The sequence below is a fragment of the Channa argus genome, chromosome 4 (genome assembly GCF_033026475.1).
Source record: "Channa argus isolate prfri chromosome 4, Channa argus male v1.0, whole genome shotgun sequence".
Classification (NCBI taxonomy): domain Eukaryota; kingdom Metazoa; phylum Chordata; class Actinopteri; order Anabantiformes; family Channidae; genus Channa; species Channa argus.
The window spans coordinates 14,705,220-14,726,248 of NC_090200.1; the positions used below are offsets into that span (position 1 = coordinate 14,705,220).

Below are 21,029 nucleotides of genomic sequence, written 5' to 3' on the forward strand. Positions count from 1 at the left end.
AGTAAGTGAGTGAGTGTTTGAAGCCTGGTTTCCTGTGTCATCATCCATTTCACTTGCATCGAGCAACAGACTGCTTTTCCTGCTGGACGTAGCACGATGAAACAAAGTGAATAAATTTTGAGTGGATTCTCAAACGGGGATTGTTTTTAACCAACTATCAAGATGTCATTACAATTTAAAGATGCCTTTTGGGTGAGTTAGCATGCTTCTCCTAATCCCACCATTTTCTGTTGTGGTTAGAGCTGAGCCTCATGTAGTCTATGAGCTTTTACTTCTACTATGAGCTTTCTTTGCTTTCTTGCTTTTGATTTTAGTTTGAGCCCCATTGAACTGTTGTTCAGTCCCGGGCGTGTTGTTCAGCTGATTAAAATGTGAGCACTTCTTTAGATGTATCCTTTTTGTGTTTAGTGTTGATATGCAAAAACATCCTTATGTCTGGGTTGTTCACATTTCCTACTAAAACCATGTGTGCAGCACAAACATAAAGATACATTTGGCAGTTATGCCATTTAAAGGTGTATAAAAGCCAACATAACCTAAATACATACTGTACTTCAGTGCCATAGTAGTAAAAGTGTGAGACCTATGATTATTAAAGTGTTCTTCATAATTAGGTTAGACTCCGTTTGAGCTTTTTATATCTGTCCAGAACTCCTAATAACACGCATGCAACAAAACAACAAATCAATGTGTCTATTTAAGCAGTCAGCAGCACAGTACTGATTTTATCCTGGGGCTCTATAAACATGTTAACCATCACAAGCTGGCTAGTCAGACTGGACAAGCAGATGAGTGCTGTGGCTTCAGATCAGAAGATTAAGTTTTGTGCTTGCTTTATTTTCTTTTAAATCTTATACTATCAATATTCCTGTCTAGTGTGTAGCCACAATATACATAGAGAAAGAAATATACATATACATATTTATATACACATGCATATTTTTACACTAATCGTTACATATATCTAAAAATTTTCCAACTTAGTTACTTTCCATTCAGAACACTGTAACAGTTTCCATTCTGAGATGACACAGTACTATGGGGGAAGAAAGGAACTGTCATCTACATAATGCTTGCAGTTGCATTAAGCCTTATTAAAACAATAAGCAAAAAAGAAAAGTAACCTTTTATTTTCTGTATAGACATTGAACATTTCGGATTAACAGCATTTATTCAGACTTTTAGTCCAAAATTAAACATTGCTATAGAATCCCTGTGACCATTTCCCCACACCACAGGCAGTATTATGGTTTGGTATTTATGTTTCTAGGGACCAGACTTCATCAGCAATGTTGGGTATGAGACAATTATTCAAAGACTTAACGATGGTCGTCGAACTTGCAAGGACATGGAAGAGCTCTTGAAAATGAGGTGGGCTCATAAACGTCTGTTAAATTATACATCAACATAGAAAGTGGCCTCACTCTAAGGCAGTTTAGCTACATGGGGGTTTTGTCCTTTTAGGGCATCTGCAGAGGAGAAATATGGTAAAGAACTGGTCACCATTGCACGCAAGGCTGGGGGTTTAAATGAGATCTGGTAGGTGTGTGTTGGTGCATATGAGTTTAACTCTAAGAATAATATGTTTATTATGCAGTATTGGACATAGACAAAGCATTTTAATACAAACTGTTTGCATCATTTATGGATTTCTTATGTTCTTTCACTTTTACAGCACTTTGAGAGCATCTTTTGAAGAAATGAAAAAACGTAAGCACACAGTATGTTTCCTGTCCTACTTTGCATGAGTATTTTTAAGCCTCTCTATATAAGTTTGGTTTAGTTCTCAGCTGTTAGTTGTATGTTTTGGTGTCCATTAGAAATTGAGAACATAGGAAACCTGCACATTCAACTTTCGGGACTCCTGAAGGACGAGGTGAAGAGAATAGAGCAGTTCAGAGAGCGACAAAAAGATCAGAGGAAAAAGGTACCCAGGAAAAGTTGCTTATCATATTTGCCTAGAGAGGGACCATAAAAAGAGAACCTTGTGTCAGTGGTTTTCTGATGGTGATGATGACGATAATGATGATGATGCCTTTTTGTAACATCATGTTGTTCTTCACATCTTAGTTTGAAACTGTCATGGACAAGGTCCAAAAGACAAAGGTCTCCCTCTACAAGAAAACAATAGAAGTAAGTTCAGGTCATAAATCAACACTGAAGCCTTTTAAAAAACCGAATAATAAAATTACAAACAATTTTATTACTAATAGTTTGATAGAAGTGAAACTCATTTTCTATTTTCAAAACTGAATTTATATGCTCTAATGTATAATGTGGCAGAGGGCAACAGCATGTATTACCTCAGTGACAGGTTTAGTGCAGCACATTCTGCTTTTATAGGCAAGACAAGCACATGAAGTGCACCTCACTCTGAAAAAATGTAGTACTGTTGAGAAGCATTGCGCTGCATATTTTAATTTTGTAAGAGGAACAAGGTTTGGCAAGAGTACAAGTAAATGACACGCATAACCGATAAATAACAAGTCTGAGCCTATGCATGCTTTTGCCAGCTCCAAAGAAGGAAGTGAGTTTGTACTTGATGCACTTAGTTTTTACTGCACATGCATGGCATCCCTCGGTCCCCTACCACCCGTCTTGCTAGAGTGCTGATGAATACATCCCTTTTTTGTTGTTGTTGTATGTAGTTTCATATGGTATCTGCCTTGTTTCCTTCCCAGTCTAAAAAATATTATGAGCTGCGCTGCAGAGAGGCAGATGAGGCGGAGCAAATAGCTGAGAAGATGGGGAGTGCTCCTACATCCACACAAAAACAAATTGACAAGGTAAAGCTGTAAGGTGTTCTAGTGCAACGTTTTCTTTAGACAATTATTGAGACTGGCCTCCTTTGAATAATAATTTCTATCCAATCTGGCTATTCCACAAAAATGTTCAATTTCCAAATTAACATTTTTTTAAATGATGATTCTCCTTATCTCCTTGGAAAATCTACAAATATGCAAATATTGTTCATTTAACAAGGATGCTTCCTGCTATACTGAAAAGTCTATTATCTGTGTCTTTCAGTTACAAGTTTCAGGTTTCCACAAAATCCTTCTGAGTTATATATTGGACTATTATTAGCTTTGCAACTAATCATGCTTGTAGATACATATCATTAATATTTTAGGTGCAGTGAAACATCATTTGCTTTAGCAATGAATGTTAAAACACAAACTCTGCACATACTATGTTACATAGTTGTGTTGAAGGGAAAACCTGTTTTATATTCACACAAAAGCTATGAAACTGTATTAAAAAAATGCAAAAGGGAACGTTTTAGTTTTTACTATGACATCAGCAGGTTTACAGATATAAATTATATGAGTCATTTTGCAATGTATTTTCTTTATCAGGGGAACTGCAAAGCCAAACAGTGCAGAGAAGCAGCAAAAGAGGCTGGTAAGGACAAATACCAAATTATGTAAAAGCTGTATATTGGCAGTGAAGGCAGCCGTTTAACAAAGAAAGCCTCAATGGTTTACCAGAAATCTTTTTTTTTGGATGGTGGTTACATTGCTTCCCCTTTTTTGAGGATTACAAAAGTACATTTCTGTTTAATATATAAACTGATGAACTAATGAGTGGGGTATAGGTGCAGAGGTGTTAAGTCATTGAGTACAATTATTCAAATATTGTACTTAAGTATTATTTTGTGGTATTTCAATTTTGAGGTGACTTTTACTTTTACTACACTAAAATTAAAAAGAAAATTATGAGCCTTTAATCTACTACATTTATTTTAAAGCTTTAGTTAGTTTTTTAGATAAAGATTCTTAATAAAACAATCTATTTGACTAATAAAATATGATGCATTATTATGGATTAACCGACTCCCAGCATATAAAGTGGTTAAAATCAGGTAAAACTTCACCAGTTGTGCAATTTTTGTTCTGCACAAAGTTGGCAGAAAACTTTAGTTATTGTTTTTCCTTAACTACCAAACTTTCTCTGCCATAATTGTCACCTTTGAGAGTTTGCCAAATAGTTTTCTTAGTGGATAACTTCTGCTTTTGCTCATGTAAAATTCTGAGTATGTACTTTTGTTCTTCAGCTTGTGTGAGTAATACAAGTGATACTACTACTTGTAGTAGAGTAAATCATTAGGCAAAAAGGAAAGTTTTTACTTGAGTATTGAGTTTATGTACTTTAATCACCTGTGCTAAATGGACTGTCAAAATTTAAGTCTCTGCTAGAGAAGAACTTGATTTCCTTTTTGTTTTATGTTGTTTTTCTCTTTAGACAAACAGTACATGTCAAACATTGAACAGCTTGACATAGTCCGTCAAGAATGGGAATCCACACACATAAACACATGTGAGGTAAAGTATTTCACAGAAACTGTACTTACTAAATATATTGCATAATATATTTTTAAATGTACAAAGGTACACTAAGAGCAGGAGGGCCTATTTTTTCAGTGAGGATGTGTAATACTTCTTATAAACCAAAAATAAAGTGTGTCACTAATCAAAAAATAATTTCTTCCTACATGATAATAAGCATTCAGCAGCTTAATCTCTTTAATTACTGTTGCATTTTGAGGCAAAAGATAACTCGGAACTCCAGATATATGGACAAAAACAGAAAGATTTAAATATTTACTTAAATGAAAGCTATGGAAATTAAAAAGCAAAAAAATGCCTTCTTAGAACTTTCACTTGACAGACTGCAGAGATTTTAAGGCCATGCTGGACATTTTCTTTACACAAAAAATGCCAGTTGAACCACAATATTTCCTGTGCTTCAGTGTTTCCTGGATTATTTACTTCATTTCCAATCACACCTTTGTTTTGCAGATGTTTCAACAGCAGGAAGAGGACCGCATCAGTGTTCTAAGAAATGCTCTGTGGGTACATTGTAACCACTTATCAATGCAGAGTGTGAAAGATGACGACGTGAGTGCAGCTGCTCCTACTACACATCTATACAAGCCATTTGATCATGCTACTGTTTATATGTAAATTCTATTCAGGAAACTTTTAAATCTCTTTCAGTGTTATGAGGATGTGAGGAAAACATTGGAAATGTGTGACATCGCTGTGGACAATAACACCTTTGTGGAGATGAAAAGCACTGGTTCAACTGCTGCAGGTATGCAGCCACCCTGTAGCCTTCCTTGTTTGGATTTGAATATGTGTTAAGTGAGAAATTTCAATATTATCTCCCAGCTGTTGCAAAATTATGCAAGAGGATGTGTGTCACATGTTTGGAAACAGGCCATGCAAAGTGTTTAACAGGACATTATTACCGATACCAATTCTTTATTTACAGCTCCAATTATATACCAAACTTACTATGAGGGAGATGCTACAGCTGACAGAAATGGCAGTGTCGGATTTGTAGGAGTCATGAAAAGGTCAGACAGTGGAAATCAACAACAACAAATTTGATGAATGATTAATGTGAGATGTGTTCTACTTTCAGTATTTATTCGTGTACTGCTAACTGAGTACTCTTCCCAATTTGTAGGTTTTCAAATCTTCTGCAGGGGAACTGTTCCAGTGGCTCCAAAATGAGCATCAATGAGCCAGTTACACAACTGACGGGTACAGTCATCCAGTCATTCAAGTAACACTGCAATTTCCAAAATGATGACATATTGTAAAAATACATTCATCATTGCAGCACACAGAGTATTGTTGGCAACTGTAAGTTACATAGCTATTTTGACCAAGGATTTTGTCAAGCACACACTAAGATGACAATCTTTAGAATTTCATAAACTGATCAAAGGCTTGTTTGAGTAAATCAACTTGCAGCCATTGTTCACCTGTTTCAAATATGGCCGTGCCACTTGTGGTCTCCAGTGGAACATTACGTAGTGCTGTGATAGTTGGAAACATGGCAAGAGAACAATGTGAAAATGAAAACAGACAATTCTTTTAAGCAAACGTATGCGTCTCTAAACCACGCTAACCAGAGCTACAACAAAACCCATGATAACACAAAAACAAGTGCCCATCACCTCTACACACATATACAAATACATACATACAAATGCAGTGTGGTGATAGGGGGTTTTAGGGGAAATGTGTATTTAGTGCATTAACACTCTTTTCACTCAAGACATTTCCAGTACAGTTTTTCACAGGACATTAAGCCCATTTGAACAGCTGCACAATATGCTTTCTCTACTGAGCTTGCAGTAAGGGAATACCTTGCTTGCAAAATCAGCTTTAAGATGCTTCCTGTTTAAAAGCTTCCTCTAAACAGAAAGTTTTCAAATCTTGAAGACCACAGAGGTCTGGCAAGTTAATCCTTAACCTAGACTATCTTCAGTTCCTTTCCTTTTAAGTCAGGTGATAAATTAAATTAATTAAAATTCCAACACCTTTATTTTCTTTCCCTGAAACCAGTTGTGAGTCTTTGTTGCCGTATATTTTGCATCATTGTCTTGTTGGAAGGTCCACCTGTGTCTTATCCTCTTTGTCCTGGTGGACAGCTATTGATTCTTCCCAAGACTATCTAAGTACAATACCATTACAGAAACAGCTCCATGCCATGATGCTTCCACCTCCCAACTTAACTGAAGGTATGATATGTTTGGTTACATACAGTCATTTCTTCTCCAACATGGCACGCTGTAACATAGCCAGAAAATCCTATTTTTGTCTTGTCTGACCACATCACATTCTTAAGTAATCTGGGAGCTTCCCAAAATGTTGTGTGGCAACCTTCAAATGAGCTTCAATATGTTTTTTAGATTTTTTGGAGAGTGACAGTGGAGTTTTGTTTTTTGCATTGCTCCTGCTTCTTCCATGTGTTTCTGGTGGTCTTTTTGAGTTGTACTTGGACTTGGGATGCTTCTCTCACTAAATTTCTTACTGCCTTATCATGGCTTGGCCATTGATGGCGGACAGATGCCTCTTCCACTTGCAGATGATGGTACAACTAGTGCTTATTAGAACATTTATAGGTTAATAAATAGTCTGTAAACCCTTGTAAACTTTTGTTGCTCAATAATCTTCGAAGAACAATTTTCCTCCACTTATTGTATTGTACAATGTTTCTTGCATCACAGTAAGTAAGAAATGATGCATATTCAGCTGATTATTATTAGCACAAATAAGAGAAGTAATTTTTTTACAGACATGTGGTGCAGTGTACTGCATGTTTGTGTGTTTTGCTCCGTTGCCTTATTGAGTTGAAATCTCTGCCTGATCTTAATTTTGTGTGAATGGCTGCAATAGAAATATGCTTCAATGGAACCTGAAGAGAATTTCAATATATCTGCCACAAATGTCAATTTGGACTCATGGATGAACTGATTAGAATATGCATCTGAACAGACATGTATGTAAACTGCAACTAACCCTGATTGGCAGAAGAATACAACATTCTAGTTTTCTTTGAAAATGATAAACAGGAAAAGACTTAAAGGTAAAACTGACAACAAAAGTAATTAAATTAAATAAAAGTACAATATAAGATTTGTAAAAGGGTTAACTCCCTTTAAAGTGACCCAACCTAAATCATCATTGGTGCAACCAAATAGTTGTGTTAGTTGCAGTATAAACACCTGTATCTTAAAGGCTCCCTCAATAATAAAATCAGTATCCTGGCCAAAAACTACACCATGAAGAACAAAGCCCATTTTTAAGTCACTCAATGTCCTTTAAAGTTCTGTAAAATCCATCCAAGAAAGTGAAGCAATGTGGGTACAGTAGATATTGCTCTGATGAAGAATCTGAAACAGGGGCAATTAGTTACATATCTTGATGCACATCATGTGAAATTTAATTTCAACGCAGCTAAATCTTGGCTGAGTTTCCAGAAGGCATGAGGGAAACTCTATATTCAAATGAAAGAAAATTCTGTGGTCTGACTTGAAGGGTGAATTCAGTTAGTTATTTTCACTTTTATGCTTGAATTGTTTGTTTTCATTTTATCATTAGTCTTTTTCTAACTTCCATGGCAGATGAATACTTTTGTAAATCCTGTATGCGTACTACCAAAGCATCACATTTACATTATAAACAGTGTTGTAAATAACATAAAATGTTTAATCTAATAAAAATTGTATTGCATTTTTCCCTTGGTTTGGTGCAGAAATGGAATTGACCCATTGCTAATTATTTCTGTAACTCTGTCAAACTCTGCAGCAGAACCATCAGAAGGACTGTATGCTTCCATTCCTGGATCTCAATCATCCCCACTGAGAGCTGATGAGTACAAGGCAGTGTATAGCTATATCGCACAGGTCAGATTCTTGGTTTCAAGGTCTCACTTTCTACATGAGAAACATTCAAATATGTTTGGTGTTAATTTATGAACGACTGGTTGGTTGACAGATTGTTTCTGTCTTTATTTAGGGGCAGGAGGAGCTTTCCATATCTGTTGGGGACATTGTGATTGTTGTAGATCAAGGTGACGACGGTTGGTGGACAGTGCAAAGAAACGGTCTCACGGGACTGGTTCCAGGATCCTACCTTGCCAAAGAGTGATTTTACAGCCACATGTAAGACTATATGGCAACTTCATTCCCTTGTGTTTAGTAAAGACTTCAACTTACATCATAATTTTATTGTATTTGCTATTTATACCACTGTTACATTATTAAAGCCTCTATGTGAAAGATTTACAAATAGTCAGCAACCCCTAGTGGTATAGTAGCAGTATGATAGCAGTGAATAAAGCACACCATATATTATTCCCTATTGATTAGAAGCTGAGAATGAAAGGCTGACAGGAACAAACAAATTCTATGCAATTTAAAAACACCATTGTCACATACAAATCCGTAAATAGGAGGGTGTTTTAAGATAGTCACATGAGACTCATTAGTGCTAAATTATTTATAGCCCTCATATATATATATATCTCACTTTCCCATGAAGTATATATATTTTTTTCGGTTATAGTCATTTAGAGTAAAAACTATAGACACAGAGGAACACATGGCACAAAATGTGATATTCGTGTGACATAGACATTTTGGTTCTGTGGTAAAGTTTAACCACTTGTTTACAAGACACCCGTGTGAACACTATTCTTAAGTCCAGGCCACATCAATCCAAACAAAGCATCTGAGATGCTACCAGGTAGCCTATTCTTGTGTCATGGGCCTGAGGTGTCTGCTTACTCTGCAGCACGTGATACTGTTGATGACGTAGCGAAAGATCATCTCCTTTATCATCATTTATGTATCGAGGTCATTCAGTGCTCACAAAATGTTCCAGAAGTAGAAACAACTAAGTCTAGAGATTTTTAACAGAGATTTTTAACAAATCATTTGTTACTAGGACACAATAAAAGACTTGTTTAATTTCAAACTTTCACCTCACATTTTATTTACATTCTTAAGTCTTTATCATTGCTACATAATAACAAGTCACAATAAATCAAATTCTAAAACACCATCGTCTTAACTAATCTGCCTAGATTACAACAAAAGGCAAAAATCAATTTGGGTTAAGGATACATCACTAATATTCCCACATACTAAAACGGGGATTACATGAATATTTAAAACCCAGATAAGCAAAATTCAATGTCAAGCGCAAAAGCTTGCTGTATGGGCTGTGGTTTCAGCTATTTCTTGACAGAATACTGCTGGTGAAAGGTGAGGTTTTAACCAAAACTAGATGTAATAGTAGTAGTATAAGCAAAATAGATGTAGCAGTAGTAATGGTAGCAGAGGTACAGAGTGAAAATATACACTCTTTTATTCAAGTACATGACAGATTTAAATAGTATAAAAGCCATACACATAGTGCAAACCAACATGAGAAAATGACCACATCCTCATTTTACTCACATCTGACTTTAGTAAAGAATACATTTTTTTTTATATATATATACACATATATATATGTATATATATATAATATTAGTTTGTGGAAAACAGGTTATTGTGTTATTTTCATGCTCTCACCAGTGACACAAACACATTTTGAAAGTTTGATACAGCTTTCTCCTTCAAGCATAGGTGCCCCCTGTGATAAGAAGCTCGTAGGCTGGATCTCTGCTTCTGCGACAAAGCACAACACAAGCACACAGCATCCCCAGCATCTGGGAGAAAGAGACACACACTTATTAGTGCTATTGCTTCTCAAACTTATTTTAACATGTGGTGTTGGTCAGATAAAACACCTCAAACACTTTGCATGAAAACAAAGAAAAGCTACACGGTGTAGTAAAAGTAGATGTAAAGTTCATATTTGCAGTATACATTTTGTAAACATGTAGGTGTCTGCTGCTGCTTTTTGATGAAGAGCTTTTTTATTAGCACAGAGTTTCCAAAAACTATACAGCATCATCACTGAATGAATGACTGTTTTTAAATGATACATAAGATGGAAATTCCGCTGGACACCTATTGCTTACACCTAACATGACTGTTATGTGCTTTACAAAAATGCTGCAGTTAAAACTTAAAAAATGGAAACAGTTTTATTATGCCTCTGTTTAACATGTGTAAATTATAAAATTACACTATACAAACAGATATTGATGTTGTGTGTATGTAAAAACCTCACTAACTTCCTTATGCTGATACACAGACTGTGGAAACTGTTCTGTCTTGTGGTGTTCACACAAGGCACTGAAATGTGTTACAAAACAACTCACATCTCAAAGCCCATGTGGCTTGTGGATGATGTACACAGTACAAGCGTCTTGATAAAAGTTTGATACCTGGATGGCAGCAAATGTCAGAGCAGTCCAGATGACGTACATCATGATCTCCTTCAGCTTGTTAACAACAAGAGCCTCACAGCCCTACACCCAAACACAGAAGACACAAACAGTATGTCCAAATATATGAAACTAGAAGAAGTCAATTTCATTTAAAAAAGAAAAGTGTTATTAGCTTGGACACATGGCAAATATGAAGGCGTTTACTTCTTGGTAGAGATCTTCAGGGTGAGTGAGGGACCCTGTGCAGCTTCCAACGTTGGTTTTGCAGCAGCTGATGGGTACACTGTTGTTCTTTGATTCTTGATACCACCTTGTAAACTGCCAGTCTGAGTAATTGTGAATCCCGCAGCAATGAAGCTGTAAAAAATTATTAAAAATTCAAGATTTCTCAACTGCTTGCAACAACTTCAGCGTTCAAATGAATAATGGGGTATATTACAGAGACAGTATTTCTGTCCTTACCTGTCTCTGAATGTAGTCAATGGCACGGCTCTGGGCATTGCTGTTGGTGCCGCGGTACTCATCATATACTTTCTTGATAGAACTATTAACTTCATCTTCCACCTACCAAAAGTTAAAAGGGTTGAGTACAATCCAACGTGAGGGGAACCACAAGTAGAGTAGATTATGTTATCTGTAGTGTACAGATTGTCCTTGCTCATCTGGGCGGGGGGAAGGGGGGGGGGTGGATTTGCTGATTTGCTGGGCTGCAATTTCATTATCAAACAAGGCCAAGAGTAACAAACACATACTGACTTGTACTAGACTTTCTCACCTTTGCTCTGTACACGTATCCAAGAACCACCACTGCCACTTCCGTCATAAAAACCAGCAGGAGAATGACGACAAACTGTGGATTTAATTTTAAGATTTAAGTACTACAGATTCTTTGGGAAGCTACCATGCATGTACCTACAAAGTGGATTGTCTAGATTGTATTAATTTCTAATTTTCAAATTTGTGTTCAGTGAAATGCAACACATATTTTTATACTTCCTATGCAGGGTGAATTGTCACTTTTCATTTTTTAAATGTTTCAAAGTTAATCTTCATTATTGCCTTTAACATCATTATTCTTTAAGAAGTAAAAATACTCCTTTCATCTGTCAAACTACAAACACATACTAGCTGTACTGACCATTGTTAGTCCACAGTAGCTCTCTCTCACTGTAGCACAGCATCCAATGAGCCCAATAATGAAAAGGAGTGCTCCAACTGCAATGATGACAACTGCCGGGATGAGAGTGTACACATCCTCGAAGAAGTGGTCGTAGTCGTCGTATGTAATGAAGACATAGGCTCCAACATAGCACAGGATGCCAGCAGCAGCCTGTTGTGTGACAAAAATATCAAAATTTCATGCAAGCCTGTATGCAAATATGCTGTGGTTATTGATGCTTACTGTTCAGTGCTTAACTAGTAGTCAACAGTAACTCATATCATTATTGAGAGGACAATTATCCTCAGTGATGGAATGTAAATAACTCTACTTAAAGCTACAACATGCAGATAGTAGAGCCTTGCTCAAAAACGCAATCAGTCAGTCACAGGAAGCTTCAACTGCCCCTCTCCACATTGTAAGTTTTGGATCTTATTCAAATTATTTAAAAAAACATATTTTTAATAGTTAAATACGATATCTTTAAGTACTTAAACACCATTGCTAATCAAACACATAACTAAACAAAATAAAATGTATAAAGTCTAACAACACCAATACCTGTTATTTTCTCTCCTGGCCAGAATTTTCTCACACCTTTGTTTTCCCCCATTACCGATACAATAATATATAAACCTGAAGTCACCAGAAAGGCGTCTTATCTTATGCAATTTCTCTCTTTCCTTTATGAGCTTAATCACTAGGAGAATATTTTAATGACTGCTCTTTGTTTTGAAATGTTTTTACTTTAACTATTTTTTGATATAGTCATCTATAGTCTCTTTTAGCTCCCTGTATTCACGCCACGCCAACACTCCAAAAAGTTGAGAATTGTTTCTAAAACATTATAAACAATGAATAAAAGCAATTACAACAAACAATATCATTAGTAATGACAAGTATACAGTTTATAACTAACGTAGGTGATTTATCACCTATTATTTTAAGACCATGGCTGCATCGTCCTTATGTCACATATAATGTCACATAATGATTGGCTGCGTTTAGCCTCATGTGTTTGGTTTCCTGTTAGTTTTCCGCGTATGACTCTTCAAACCCGTTGATATGCTTCTGTAGAGGGTTTTTCCTGCGGTTATATTTAGACCGAAAATGAGACTCGGTTAGCTCGACGGTCCGTTTCACCCACTTGACCTGCGTCTTAAGTCGTGTGCTGCTTGGTGGCACAGAGGAAGATTAACCAGAAAATATGCATGTAAATAAAGTGGTCTTTTAACTCTAAAACGTCATGCAACTTGCTGAGCTAAGTGCACCATTTAGTGGCTAATTGTTTAACCAAACACACCCTATCTCTGAGGCCCCCTGACCACAAACTAACCCCCTCCGGGTAGACAAAGGCCGACCACTGTTCCTGCCGCTGACAGGCGGACACGTAGCTGGCTAGCTGCTACGCTGTGACGCACGCTGAAAACTGTTAAAAAAAAACAACCTCGGAACTCACCCAAAATATCAGGTTCAGAAAGACCAGGACCGTCTTTGAAGACGTGATGCCGCACTGCCCCATCTTCTGCACGGGGTTTTTATTGCTGTTGACGCTGAGAAAAACGCAGGTTCCTACTTAAACACACCACGAGCAGCTCCACAGCTCACACTCCATTTCCCAACTGTGTGTCGGAGGATGTGTGGATGAAACCGCACCGGCGGCGCAGCGCCACCAGCACAACCACAGTACAACAAACCTTGGAGTGACAAATGAGAACCCCCTCTACAGAATTACTGGTTAATATGTGTGCAATATGTATCTTGTATTTTTTTTCCCCCTGTAGCTTACTACTATCTCTTATTTGTGATTATATGCAATGGACTGTTGAACAAAATCAGAACTGTGGATGATAAGTGCTTGGTTGACACCTGGTGGCGGAATTTATCATTCCTATAAATATCATCAAGTAATTTCACCAGTTTTCTCTTTGTATGATAAGTACATGAAATGAAAAAGACAATACTGGTGCCACAATCTTACAAGATTTAAGGTAATTTGTGCTAAAAAGAAATTCCCTTGGTTTGTACACCTTCTTGTGGTAGACTACAACTTAATATGTTCTCTATATCTGTAAAAACAATGTTGATAAATAAAATAGAACAAAACACACTGAAATCAGATCAGACAAAACTTGACGCATGACAAGAGAGCCTCAGCAACCTCAGCATCCCTTTCAGTATTAAGAAACCAAACACGTGTAAGACTTATAGGCATTATTTAAGATGTGTACAAAGTTCAAACAGAAGCATTTCATAGATGATGAACAGTGTAGTTGATTGGTTGATTTTTGCAGTGAATACAATACAGTAACATGCTTCCAAAGTGTGTAAAGAAAGGTGTGAAACTTTTATACTATTTTATACTATACGTTCAGAACAATAAACACAATTTCAGGTTAAAGGGCCTTTCAGGTTATTTAATAGCAGTAGAGAAACTGAAATCAGCATGTGTGCCAAATAATTTGTCCCAGTGGCTGAAGTGTGGTGCAAAGTTGGTGTTGGGTTTCTGATGGTGCACATAATGCTTGCTGGGTCCTCCATAAATGCCAAATGGTATCAGACGTGATGTGGACCAGGGGAAGTCATAGCCACAGTGATCCTCTACAGAAATGTAGACATGCAATACCATAAAGGCCCATGTGGTCAGAAGATGGCATCTCAGGATCACAGGATTCAAAGTTGTCCAGAAGCCAATAGTCATCAGCTCCCAGCCCCCAAGACACTGAGTGGCAATAGCAAAGGGAGCTGAGTAATTGTGATGGATGGCATGAAAAGTGACATACAGCCACAGGATCTTGTGGTGGAGCACGTGCCAGATGAAATACTGGAAGTCAAAGAGCAGGAGGTTGCCTATCACTCCAGCCATTAGCTCCAGCAGGGATGGAGCCTTGTCTGGCAGGTCCACAGGTGGCCTCCATGCCTACTGAGTCAGTGATCCTGGGAGCACTAGGAGCACAGTGCAGCAGCATATAGGCTCTTGGTCGACGATTGGGTTGGATCTTGAATTGCTGAACCCATGCCCACTTATCCACCATGATGTCACAAACAAGGAAAGGAAGGCACAAGACAAAGTAAGAAGACACAGTCAGAACAATGGGGAAGAGTGGTGATCTCAGATAGTCTCTGTAGTTGGTCTTCATGCTGTCCCAGAGTGGCTGCAGCAGAGACTCGCTTCCTAAGCATCTTAACCAAAGATCTATGATGGTATCTGTAAAATGCATCATAAGGAAAAAGTTACAGGATAAAATATCCTATTTTCATTATCTAGGGAATGTAGATAATCCAGCCAGAAATGGCAGCTATGGTAAAGTCTTAGTCCTATCTGTTCAGCTTTGCTGACACCACAGTATCAAGTGACAGCTTGGTAAACCAAATTATTCATATGCCCCTTCTCGCTGACCACGTGATAAAATTGGAAATTGGAAATTTTACTCTGTGTTATTGGTATATTGCTCTTCAATTTCAAATCCAAGTGAGTTTATTTTATACAGGGAGAAACGGAGAAGTTGAATGGGAACCAGGGACTTTTTTAAAGAGTATAAAGAGCATGTAAGGGTAAGTCCAATTTATAATAGATCATTTTTTAGTAGTTTGAGTAGAGTAACAGAACTAGAACAAAAAGCATCATCCATTAAAATATAATACAAAAAGAAGACAGGTCTTTTGGTGTGTTCAGGTGTACTGAAGGGAGTATTTGTACTGATGTAGCACAAGTTCAAAATCAGACATTGTAGAAAACAAACAAGGATAATTTAGTAGTTGTTCTGGATATTTAAGTTATACCATGTGATCTGCAAGTGATGAGGTTTGTCCTATGCCTTATTCGAATTCCCCTTTTTTATGTTGAATTAATGTTCTAAGGATTAAAAGTCCCAGAACATCTGCATGGGACTTGTATAGCAAGTGAGTTGACTTTGAACCTTACAGCATATATTGCTTTATATGCGTCCTAATCCCTAAATTGCAAGGGAGATCATTCTTCTTACTGTGCGCATTGATGCATTAAAATTAACTGTCACACTATGTGACATATGATTACCAAGAGCTGTATACATTTATCATTATTTTTAAGTATTAGTTCATGATGATGTTTTAATTTAAGTACACGTTAATATTTTCACGACTGATTCATCAAGATCATGTGAAAATCTGCTATTTCAAAGGTCAAGACTGATTTTAGGAAAAAAAAACGAGTTTAGTATCTCCCAGACAGCTGAGGGCAAACAAAATGTTTATATTAAGCGTAGAACAGATATCCTTTCCCTCACATTTACCAAAAGCTTTATAACTTCTACACACTATGGTCTCGTTTAGCGATGTAACAGATCCGATGATAACTCCTAGAAACCTTTCGTCGCACGTAAAAAACGTAATGACGCGAACGCAATGGTACGTAACCATTTCCGGTAGAACGTAACCGTCTTGTAAACAGGTAGCTATCTAAGAAGGCCGTACTGTTTCACAGACGGTAGTTACCCACTTGGAAAGAATTGAAGCTTCTTAAAAACACGGTTGTTATTATTTTCCGGACCATTTTTTTGCATCTGAGGTAAATTTAGTTCCCTACGATAATTCATGTCATGTGATTTAACTTTGGCAAGAGTCTTTCCTCTGAACGGCAGTTAAAGTGCATTTAGATAAGTAAACAGCTAGCGCAATGTTGGTTTTAAATTCGGATTTGATGGTGATCAAACATTAGAAAAAAGTGTCCAATTGCCATCCCGTTGTTACGATACGACATTGAGACATTGCATAGTACTTAACGGGTAATTTTAGCTTTCATGTAAATAATTTACCTGGAGCAATAAAACGAGTTCAAGTCCATCTGATAAACTTGTGAATAGAGTTAATATTAAACAGAAGACAATACGTTTTTTTTTCATGTTTTTAATAATTGTAGAGCAAACGAAAATATTTTAACATTTACCATGATATATAACAGTCAGAGAAAATCACTGCTCACAAACTGCTCACATCTCATTTTCACACAAAAGCCATAACCTGTTCTAAAGGATCACAATTAGATATTTATTAGATATTTGATATAAAGGGGCCGTTAGCCAGGAAGTGCGGGAATCACAGTTTTCTTCCAATACAAAAAAACACTCCCTTAGTTCCTCCTTTTATGGCAGTATTCTTGCCTGTTACCATGTGACAGTATTTATATTTTATACTAGATTTTAGATTAGATATTACAAGTAGATCAATCTGTATCAACTCTATTATTATTTTGATTCCTTCAGGTGTTAGTAAGTATGGAGAGTGGTGATGGAGAGAACACGGATGAATCAGAGGCAGCTCCTCCCACAAAACAGCTGTGTCGCTTTTTCTCTCAAGGAAGATACTGCAATTTTGGGAAGAAATGTAAATTTCTACATGTAAGAGAAGACATTAGTGCTCAGGAGGATACAATCAGTATACCCAGTCAATCAGAGGTCTCAACTCAGAACCAAGAGGCCCCTGGAGGAAATGTGGGGCAGAAGCCTCGTCCTGCTAATAACTCTAGGGCTGCCCCAGCATCTGGCCGCCGTCCCTGTCGTTACTTTATCTCAGGCCACTGCACAATGGAGGACAGATGTCGCTTCTGGCATCCACCTCAGTTCCCCTCTGTACATGACCTGCCTGTTCCTGGCCACCATACAAAATCTGCTCAGAAGGTTCCACCAGTACCCCGTCCAAGCATCCTCCAGGAAGTCAAGCTGTGCGACCTGACAGAGGAAGGTGCCAAGGAGCTGCGAGGCACTGAGATCAAGGGGCTGAAGAAGCGATTTCCCAAAGATCAGCTGATTATTCAGGAACGAAGTGATGGCAAAATTACTTATTACAGGGCAGCTGTAGAGGCCACTGATCCAGACTGGGTAAACACTTTGTTCTACTGTAGTTTAGAACAAAAAATACCTACATTATTTCTATAATAATGTCCTGCTCAGATTTAATTTTTGAACAGTAATCAACAGTTGGGTAAATTGTACTACTTCAGAGACACATCAAATACTGAGCCTTCTGAATAGAAGCAATTCTACAAAATTAGGATAGCATCATAGGGATTTTAATGTGATGTTTTCTTAACCAATAATACAGTACTATCTATAAATATACTGACCATCTGTGTTCTGACTCATAGCCATTTGATCTGAAACAAATTGAGATTATGGTGAGCTTCCCAGACAATTACCCACAGGAGGTAATTATCTTGAATATCAAATATACAGCATATTAATATAGTAATTAACATAAACAGATACAGTTACTTATGACCTTTATTTTTTTCCCCAATATGATATTTTCCTAAGATTTTCACACTGGATATACCACTGGACCAGGATCTGCCACCAGTGATGGCCAGGTAAAATAAGTGTCATTTGCTGTTAATATTTAATGTAGTCAACAATTGGTTTTGCAGTTATTTCTGTAATTTTTGCTCATGCAGACATGTACAACAGGCATCTTTGGAGTGGCTTCAGGCCAAACATGCAACCAATCAGCTTCTAGGAAAGGTAGAGCTGCTCTTCCGGCCTTTCCTTCGGTGGCTAGATCGCAGTTTGGAGAGACTTTTCACTGAGGGAGCCAGGCAGGTGAGACTACAACTGATTGTGAATATGTTTGAATTACCTCATCTGCAGATAATGCACTAAATATATTTATTGTAACATTTTACTGTTTCGAATTTTTGCAGTTGAAAAAAGACATTGATTTAGAAAAGGCTGGCCTACAGTTCATAACCTACCAGGAGCTCCAGGCCACAGTGTCTGAGAATGATGATTTATCTGGCAGTGCTGGTGCAGATCAAGATGTCTGTAACGAAGAAAAAACAGAAAATCTAGAATGTGTGCTGTCCGTGGAAGGAGGTCTATTAGTCCAGCAAGAGGATCCAGGTTGTGGTGAAGGGCAGCAGACGCAGCTGGATGATGAAAGTCATCTGGTGGAGAACATTAAGATCAGTGATCCCCGCAGAGGCACAGAGGTGAAGATGATGGGACTAAGGCTGGGAGAGAACACGGCCACTGTCGCTGCCCAATTAATTACAGTTTGTCTTCAGTGTAATAGGTAATCGAAAAGTACAAAATGAGAGTTTTAGTAAGATCTTTAATTGTAAACCCAACTCCATGCTGAATGTGTGCTGCCTGCAGGTGTAAGGTGACTGCAGACCTGACACTCACAGGAAGAGCACCCTGCACAGCACAGTGTGAAAAGTGCAATTCAAGCATCAATGCTGCATTCAGGCCCTGCTTGCTCCACCATTACAGTGATGTCTTGGGATATCTGGACCTCCATAATGCTGCACCTGCTGATCTGGTGCTTCAGGACTGCGTTCTTATTGTAGGATGCCTCAGCTGCTCCCAGGCGAGTCCTGTGCAGGTTTGTGCACATCTGTTTTGTGTCCAAAATAACACTGTTATATGCCATCAGAAATATGTCTTTATAAGCTTTGACCATATCTGAAATGGCTTTTCTGTCTTTTGTTTTTCATCAGAAGGTTCCCTATGGACAAACAAAAGAGTTTAACTGTGAACACTGCCACAGCAAACTCAGCATTATGGCTGAGAGCACAAAATTCCAGTATATTCACCCACGTATTGTTAAAACAGGTCAGAGTTCCTCAACATCTGTCATCAGAGGGATTAGAAAAGGTTGACAATCTTAAATGAAACAAACTGCCACTGTTGACTCTCAGATCAGTGTTATCTCACATAATTTAAAAAGCTACAGTGACTAAGAATCATTAATTTATCTTGTACATATACAAATGAAAAATGTTTGCTGTATGTAAACAGAGTAGAAAGGCCTTAATGTGATAATTTTCTCCTTTGTGCAGATTCAAGTGCAGTTAATTATAAGTCAATAAAAGACCCTGGTGTGCAAAAGGGAAAGCCACTGCCAGAAAAGGGAACATGCAAACATTTCAAACAGAGCCACCGCTGGCTAAGGTATCATGCTCAAATGTTCCCTGTCGCATTTCATGTCTGATATCGGAACTTTGAGATGTACCTGGAGAAGATGGTGAAAGCTTTATACCCATGTTCTTAGGTTTCCCTGCTGTGGACGGGCTTATCCCTGTGATGTCTGCCATGACGAGGACCAGGACCATCCCTTGGAACTTGCCACTAGGATGATCTGTGGCCACTGCGCCAAAGAACAGGTGAGCATATGCCAGGACACTGAGGACATAGATCTAATAATAAAAAATTTTTCTAAAAAAAACTACAATTTTAATAACGATTGGGATAAACTTTAAGACAATTTTTTACATAAAGACATAACTTCAAGGGACTCCTTTTTTTTTTTTTAATCAATGTATTTTCCATGCCTTGTTTTTGTTCGTGTAATGAGAAAAGGTGCGGTAATTAAACCTAAAAAATATTAGGGGAACTTAGAGTATTTATTAAAGAAGACAGACGAAAGACCAGGTGCACGTGAAGGAGTTAGAGGTGCAGCATTAAGTACACTGGAACAAAAAAGTGTGGAATCCATCAGGTCTTTGAGTACACCCATTCCTAAAGATTAAAAATGTGTTATTGAGCATATTGTGCTTGTTGATACGTGATTTAGATGATTAAAGCAATTAAAGCTAAAATGATATTCCAAAGGATTTTTTGCCACTGTACATTAGTGGATTTGACTGGATCAGCACATTGCTTCTACCTGACAGCACAAAGACATCAGAGTGATGTTGCATCTGAATATTAAATTTTTCTAAGTTTAAAATTTAACATGTTTGTTACAGCCGTATGGAAATGGAAAGCCTTGCATCAGCTGTGGAGGCATGATGACACGTGGCACACGCACCAGCCACTGGGAGGGAGGACTGGGATGCAGAAACAAAGTCAAAATGAGCAGGTACATCTACTAAAAGACATTGTTAGTTTCCTAATTTTATTGTTAGTATTTCTAAAGGACACAATAGTAATAGACACATCTTTAAAAGTTTGAAACACTAACAGGTTGTTTTACCTTTCTCTCCAGAAATGATCGACAAAAATACGCCAACACCAACAAGACGGTTTCAAGGAAGGCAGGCGGTGAAAAGAAGTAGTTAATAAAGAATTATTGCACCAGTTTGAACACAAATAACACATAGATGAATTGCCTAAGATATTTTCCCAATAAATCATGTTGTGATCATTCCGTGTGGGAAGTGTTAATATTCTTATGTGATATTTAAAGGCTGAAAACTAAATGTTAAATCATTTGGAAGACTTTGTACTCCCCTGGGTCCTATGTCCATCGT

The 21,029-nt window shown here is 37.5% G+C and overlaps 4 protein-coding genes across 5 annotated transcripts; 2 read left to right on the top strand and 2 right to left on the bottom strand.

Annotated features, from left to right (window-relative positions):
- Positions 1–27: 27 nt before the first annotated feature.
- Positions 28–9,785, top strand: pstpip1a (proline-serine-threonine phosphatase interacting protein 1a). 2 transcript variants are annotated; one of them, XM_067500470.1, is made up of 15 exons: positions 28–192; positions 1,271–1,371; positions 1,465–1,539; positions 1,676–1,710; positions 1,821–1,927; positions 2,071–2,133; positions 2,682–2,786; positions 3,357–3,402; positions 4,243–4,322; positions 4,800–4,898; positions 4,998–5,094; positions 5,275–5,359; positions 5,473–5,549; positions 8,106–8,203; positions 8,316–9,785. In XM_067500470.1, the coding sequence occupies exons 1-15, from the start codon at positions 163–165 to the stop codon at positions 8,445–8,447; spliced, it is 1,230 nt and encodes a 409-aa protein (XP_067356571.1). In that variant the 5' UTR covers positions 28–162; the 3' UTR covers positions 8,448–9,785. The 2 variants fall into 2 exon arrangements, with proteins under 2 accessions (XP_067356571.1, XP_067356572.1); XM_067500471.1 differs by lacking the exons at positions 1,271–1,371; positions 1,465–1,539 and having other exon boundaries at positions 48–192.
- Positions 9,261–13,479, bottom strand: tspan3a (tetraspanin 3a). Its single transcript, XM_067500476.1, has 7 exons — positions 13,260–13,479; positions 11,780–11,971; positions 11,417–11,491; positions 11,104–11,205; positions 10,846–10,998; positions 10,639–10,722; positions 9,261–10,014 (listed from the first exon to the last, which is right to left on the bottom strand). Exons 1-7 carry the CDS (start codon positions 13,320–13,322, stop codon positions 9,922–9,924), a joined length of 762 nt encoding a protein of 253 aa, XP_067356577.1. The 5' UTR covers positions 13,323–13,479; the 3' UTR covers positions 9,261–9,921.
- Positions 13,480–13,672: 193 nt separating this feature from the next.
- LOC137125277 (cholesterol 25-hydroxylase-like protein 1, member 2) lies at positions 13,673–15,091 on the bottom strand. Its single transcript, XM_067500475.1, is given in 2 exon segments — positions 13,673–14,751; positions 14,753–15,091. Coding segments are annotated over 2 exon segments (810 nt in total). The 5' UTR covers positions 15,025–15,091; the 3' UTR covers positions 13,673–14,213.
- Positions 15,092–16,190: 1,099 nt separating this feature from the next.
- si:dkey-24l11.2 (uncharacterized protein LOC100034462 homolog) lies at positions 16,191–20,923 on the top strand. The gene is made up of 12 exons (XM_067500477.1): positions 16,191–16,349; positions 17,044–17,658; positions 17,925–17,984; positions 18,094–18,146; positions 18,231–18,375; positions 18,477–18,847; positions 18,931–19,159; positions 19,275–19,389; positions 19,617–19,728; positions 19,829–19,940; positions 20,526–20,638; positions 20,765–20,923. Exons 2-12 carry the CDS (start codon positions 17,056–17,058, stop codon positions 20,832–20,834), a joined length of 1,983 nt encoding a protein of 660 aa, XP_067356578.1. The 5' UTR covers positions 16,191–16,349; positions 17,044–17,055; the 3' UTR covers positions 20,835–20,923.
- The last annotated feature ends 106 nt before the right edge of the window (positions 20,924–21,029 follow it).

What these genes read in the sequence shown, in the direction of transcription:
- pstpip1a (XM_067500470.1), top strand. Translation starts at nt 163, where the DNA reads ATGTCATTACAATTTAAAGATGCCTTTTGG. An exon ending in AATTTAAAGATGCCTTTTGG is followed by an intron (nt 193 to 1,270) that starts GTGAGTTAGCAT and finishes TTATGTTTCTAG; the next exon opens with GGACCAGACTTCATCAGCAA. An exon ending in CACACATAAACACATGTGAG is followed by an intron (nt 4,323 to 4,799) that starts GTAAAGTATTTC and finishes TTTGTTTTGCAG; the next exon opens with ATGTTTCAACAGCAGGAAGA.
- tspan3a (XM_067500476.1), bottom strand. Translation starts at nt 13,322, where the DNA reads ATGGGGCAGTGCGGCATCACGTCTTCAAAGACGGTCCTGGTCTTTCTG. An exon ending in GCTACTGTGGACTAACAATG is followed by an intron (nt 11,492 to 11,779) that starts GTCAGTACAGCT and finishes TTAAATCCACAG; the next exon opens with TTTGTCGTCATTCTCCTGCT. An exon ending in CTGAAGATCTCTACCAAGAA is followed by an intron (nt 10,723 to 10,845) that starts GTAAACGCCTTC and finishes GTTTGGGTGTAG; the next exon opens with GGCTGTGAGGCTCTTGTTGT.
- si:dkey-24l11.2 (XM_067500477.1), top strand. Translation starts at nt 17,056, where the DNA reads ATGGAGAGTGGTGATGGAGAGAACACGGATGAATCAGAGGCAGCTCCT. An exon ending in GCCACTGCGCCAAAGAACAG is followed by an intron (nt 19,941 to 20,525) that starts GTGAGCATATGC and finishes TGTTTGTTACAG; the next exon opens with CCGTATGGAAATGGAAAGCC. An exon ending in AACAAAGTCAAAATGAGCAG is followed by an intron (nt 20,639 to 20,764) that starts GTACATCTACTA and finishes CTTTCTCTCCAG; the next exon opens with AAATGATCGACAAAAATACG.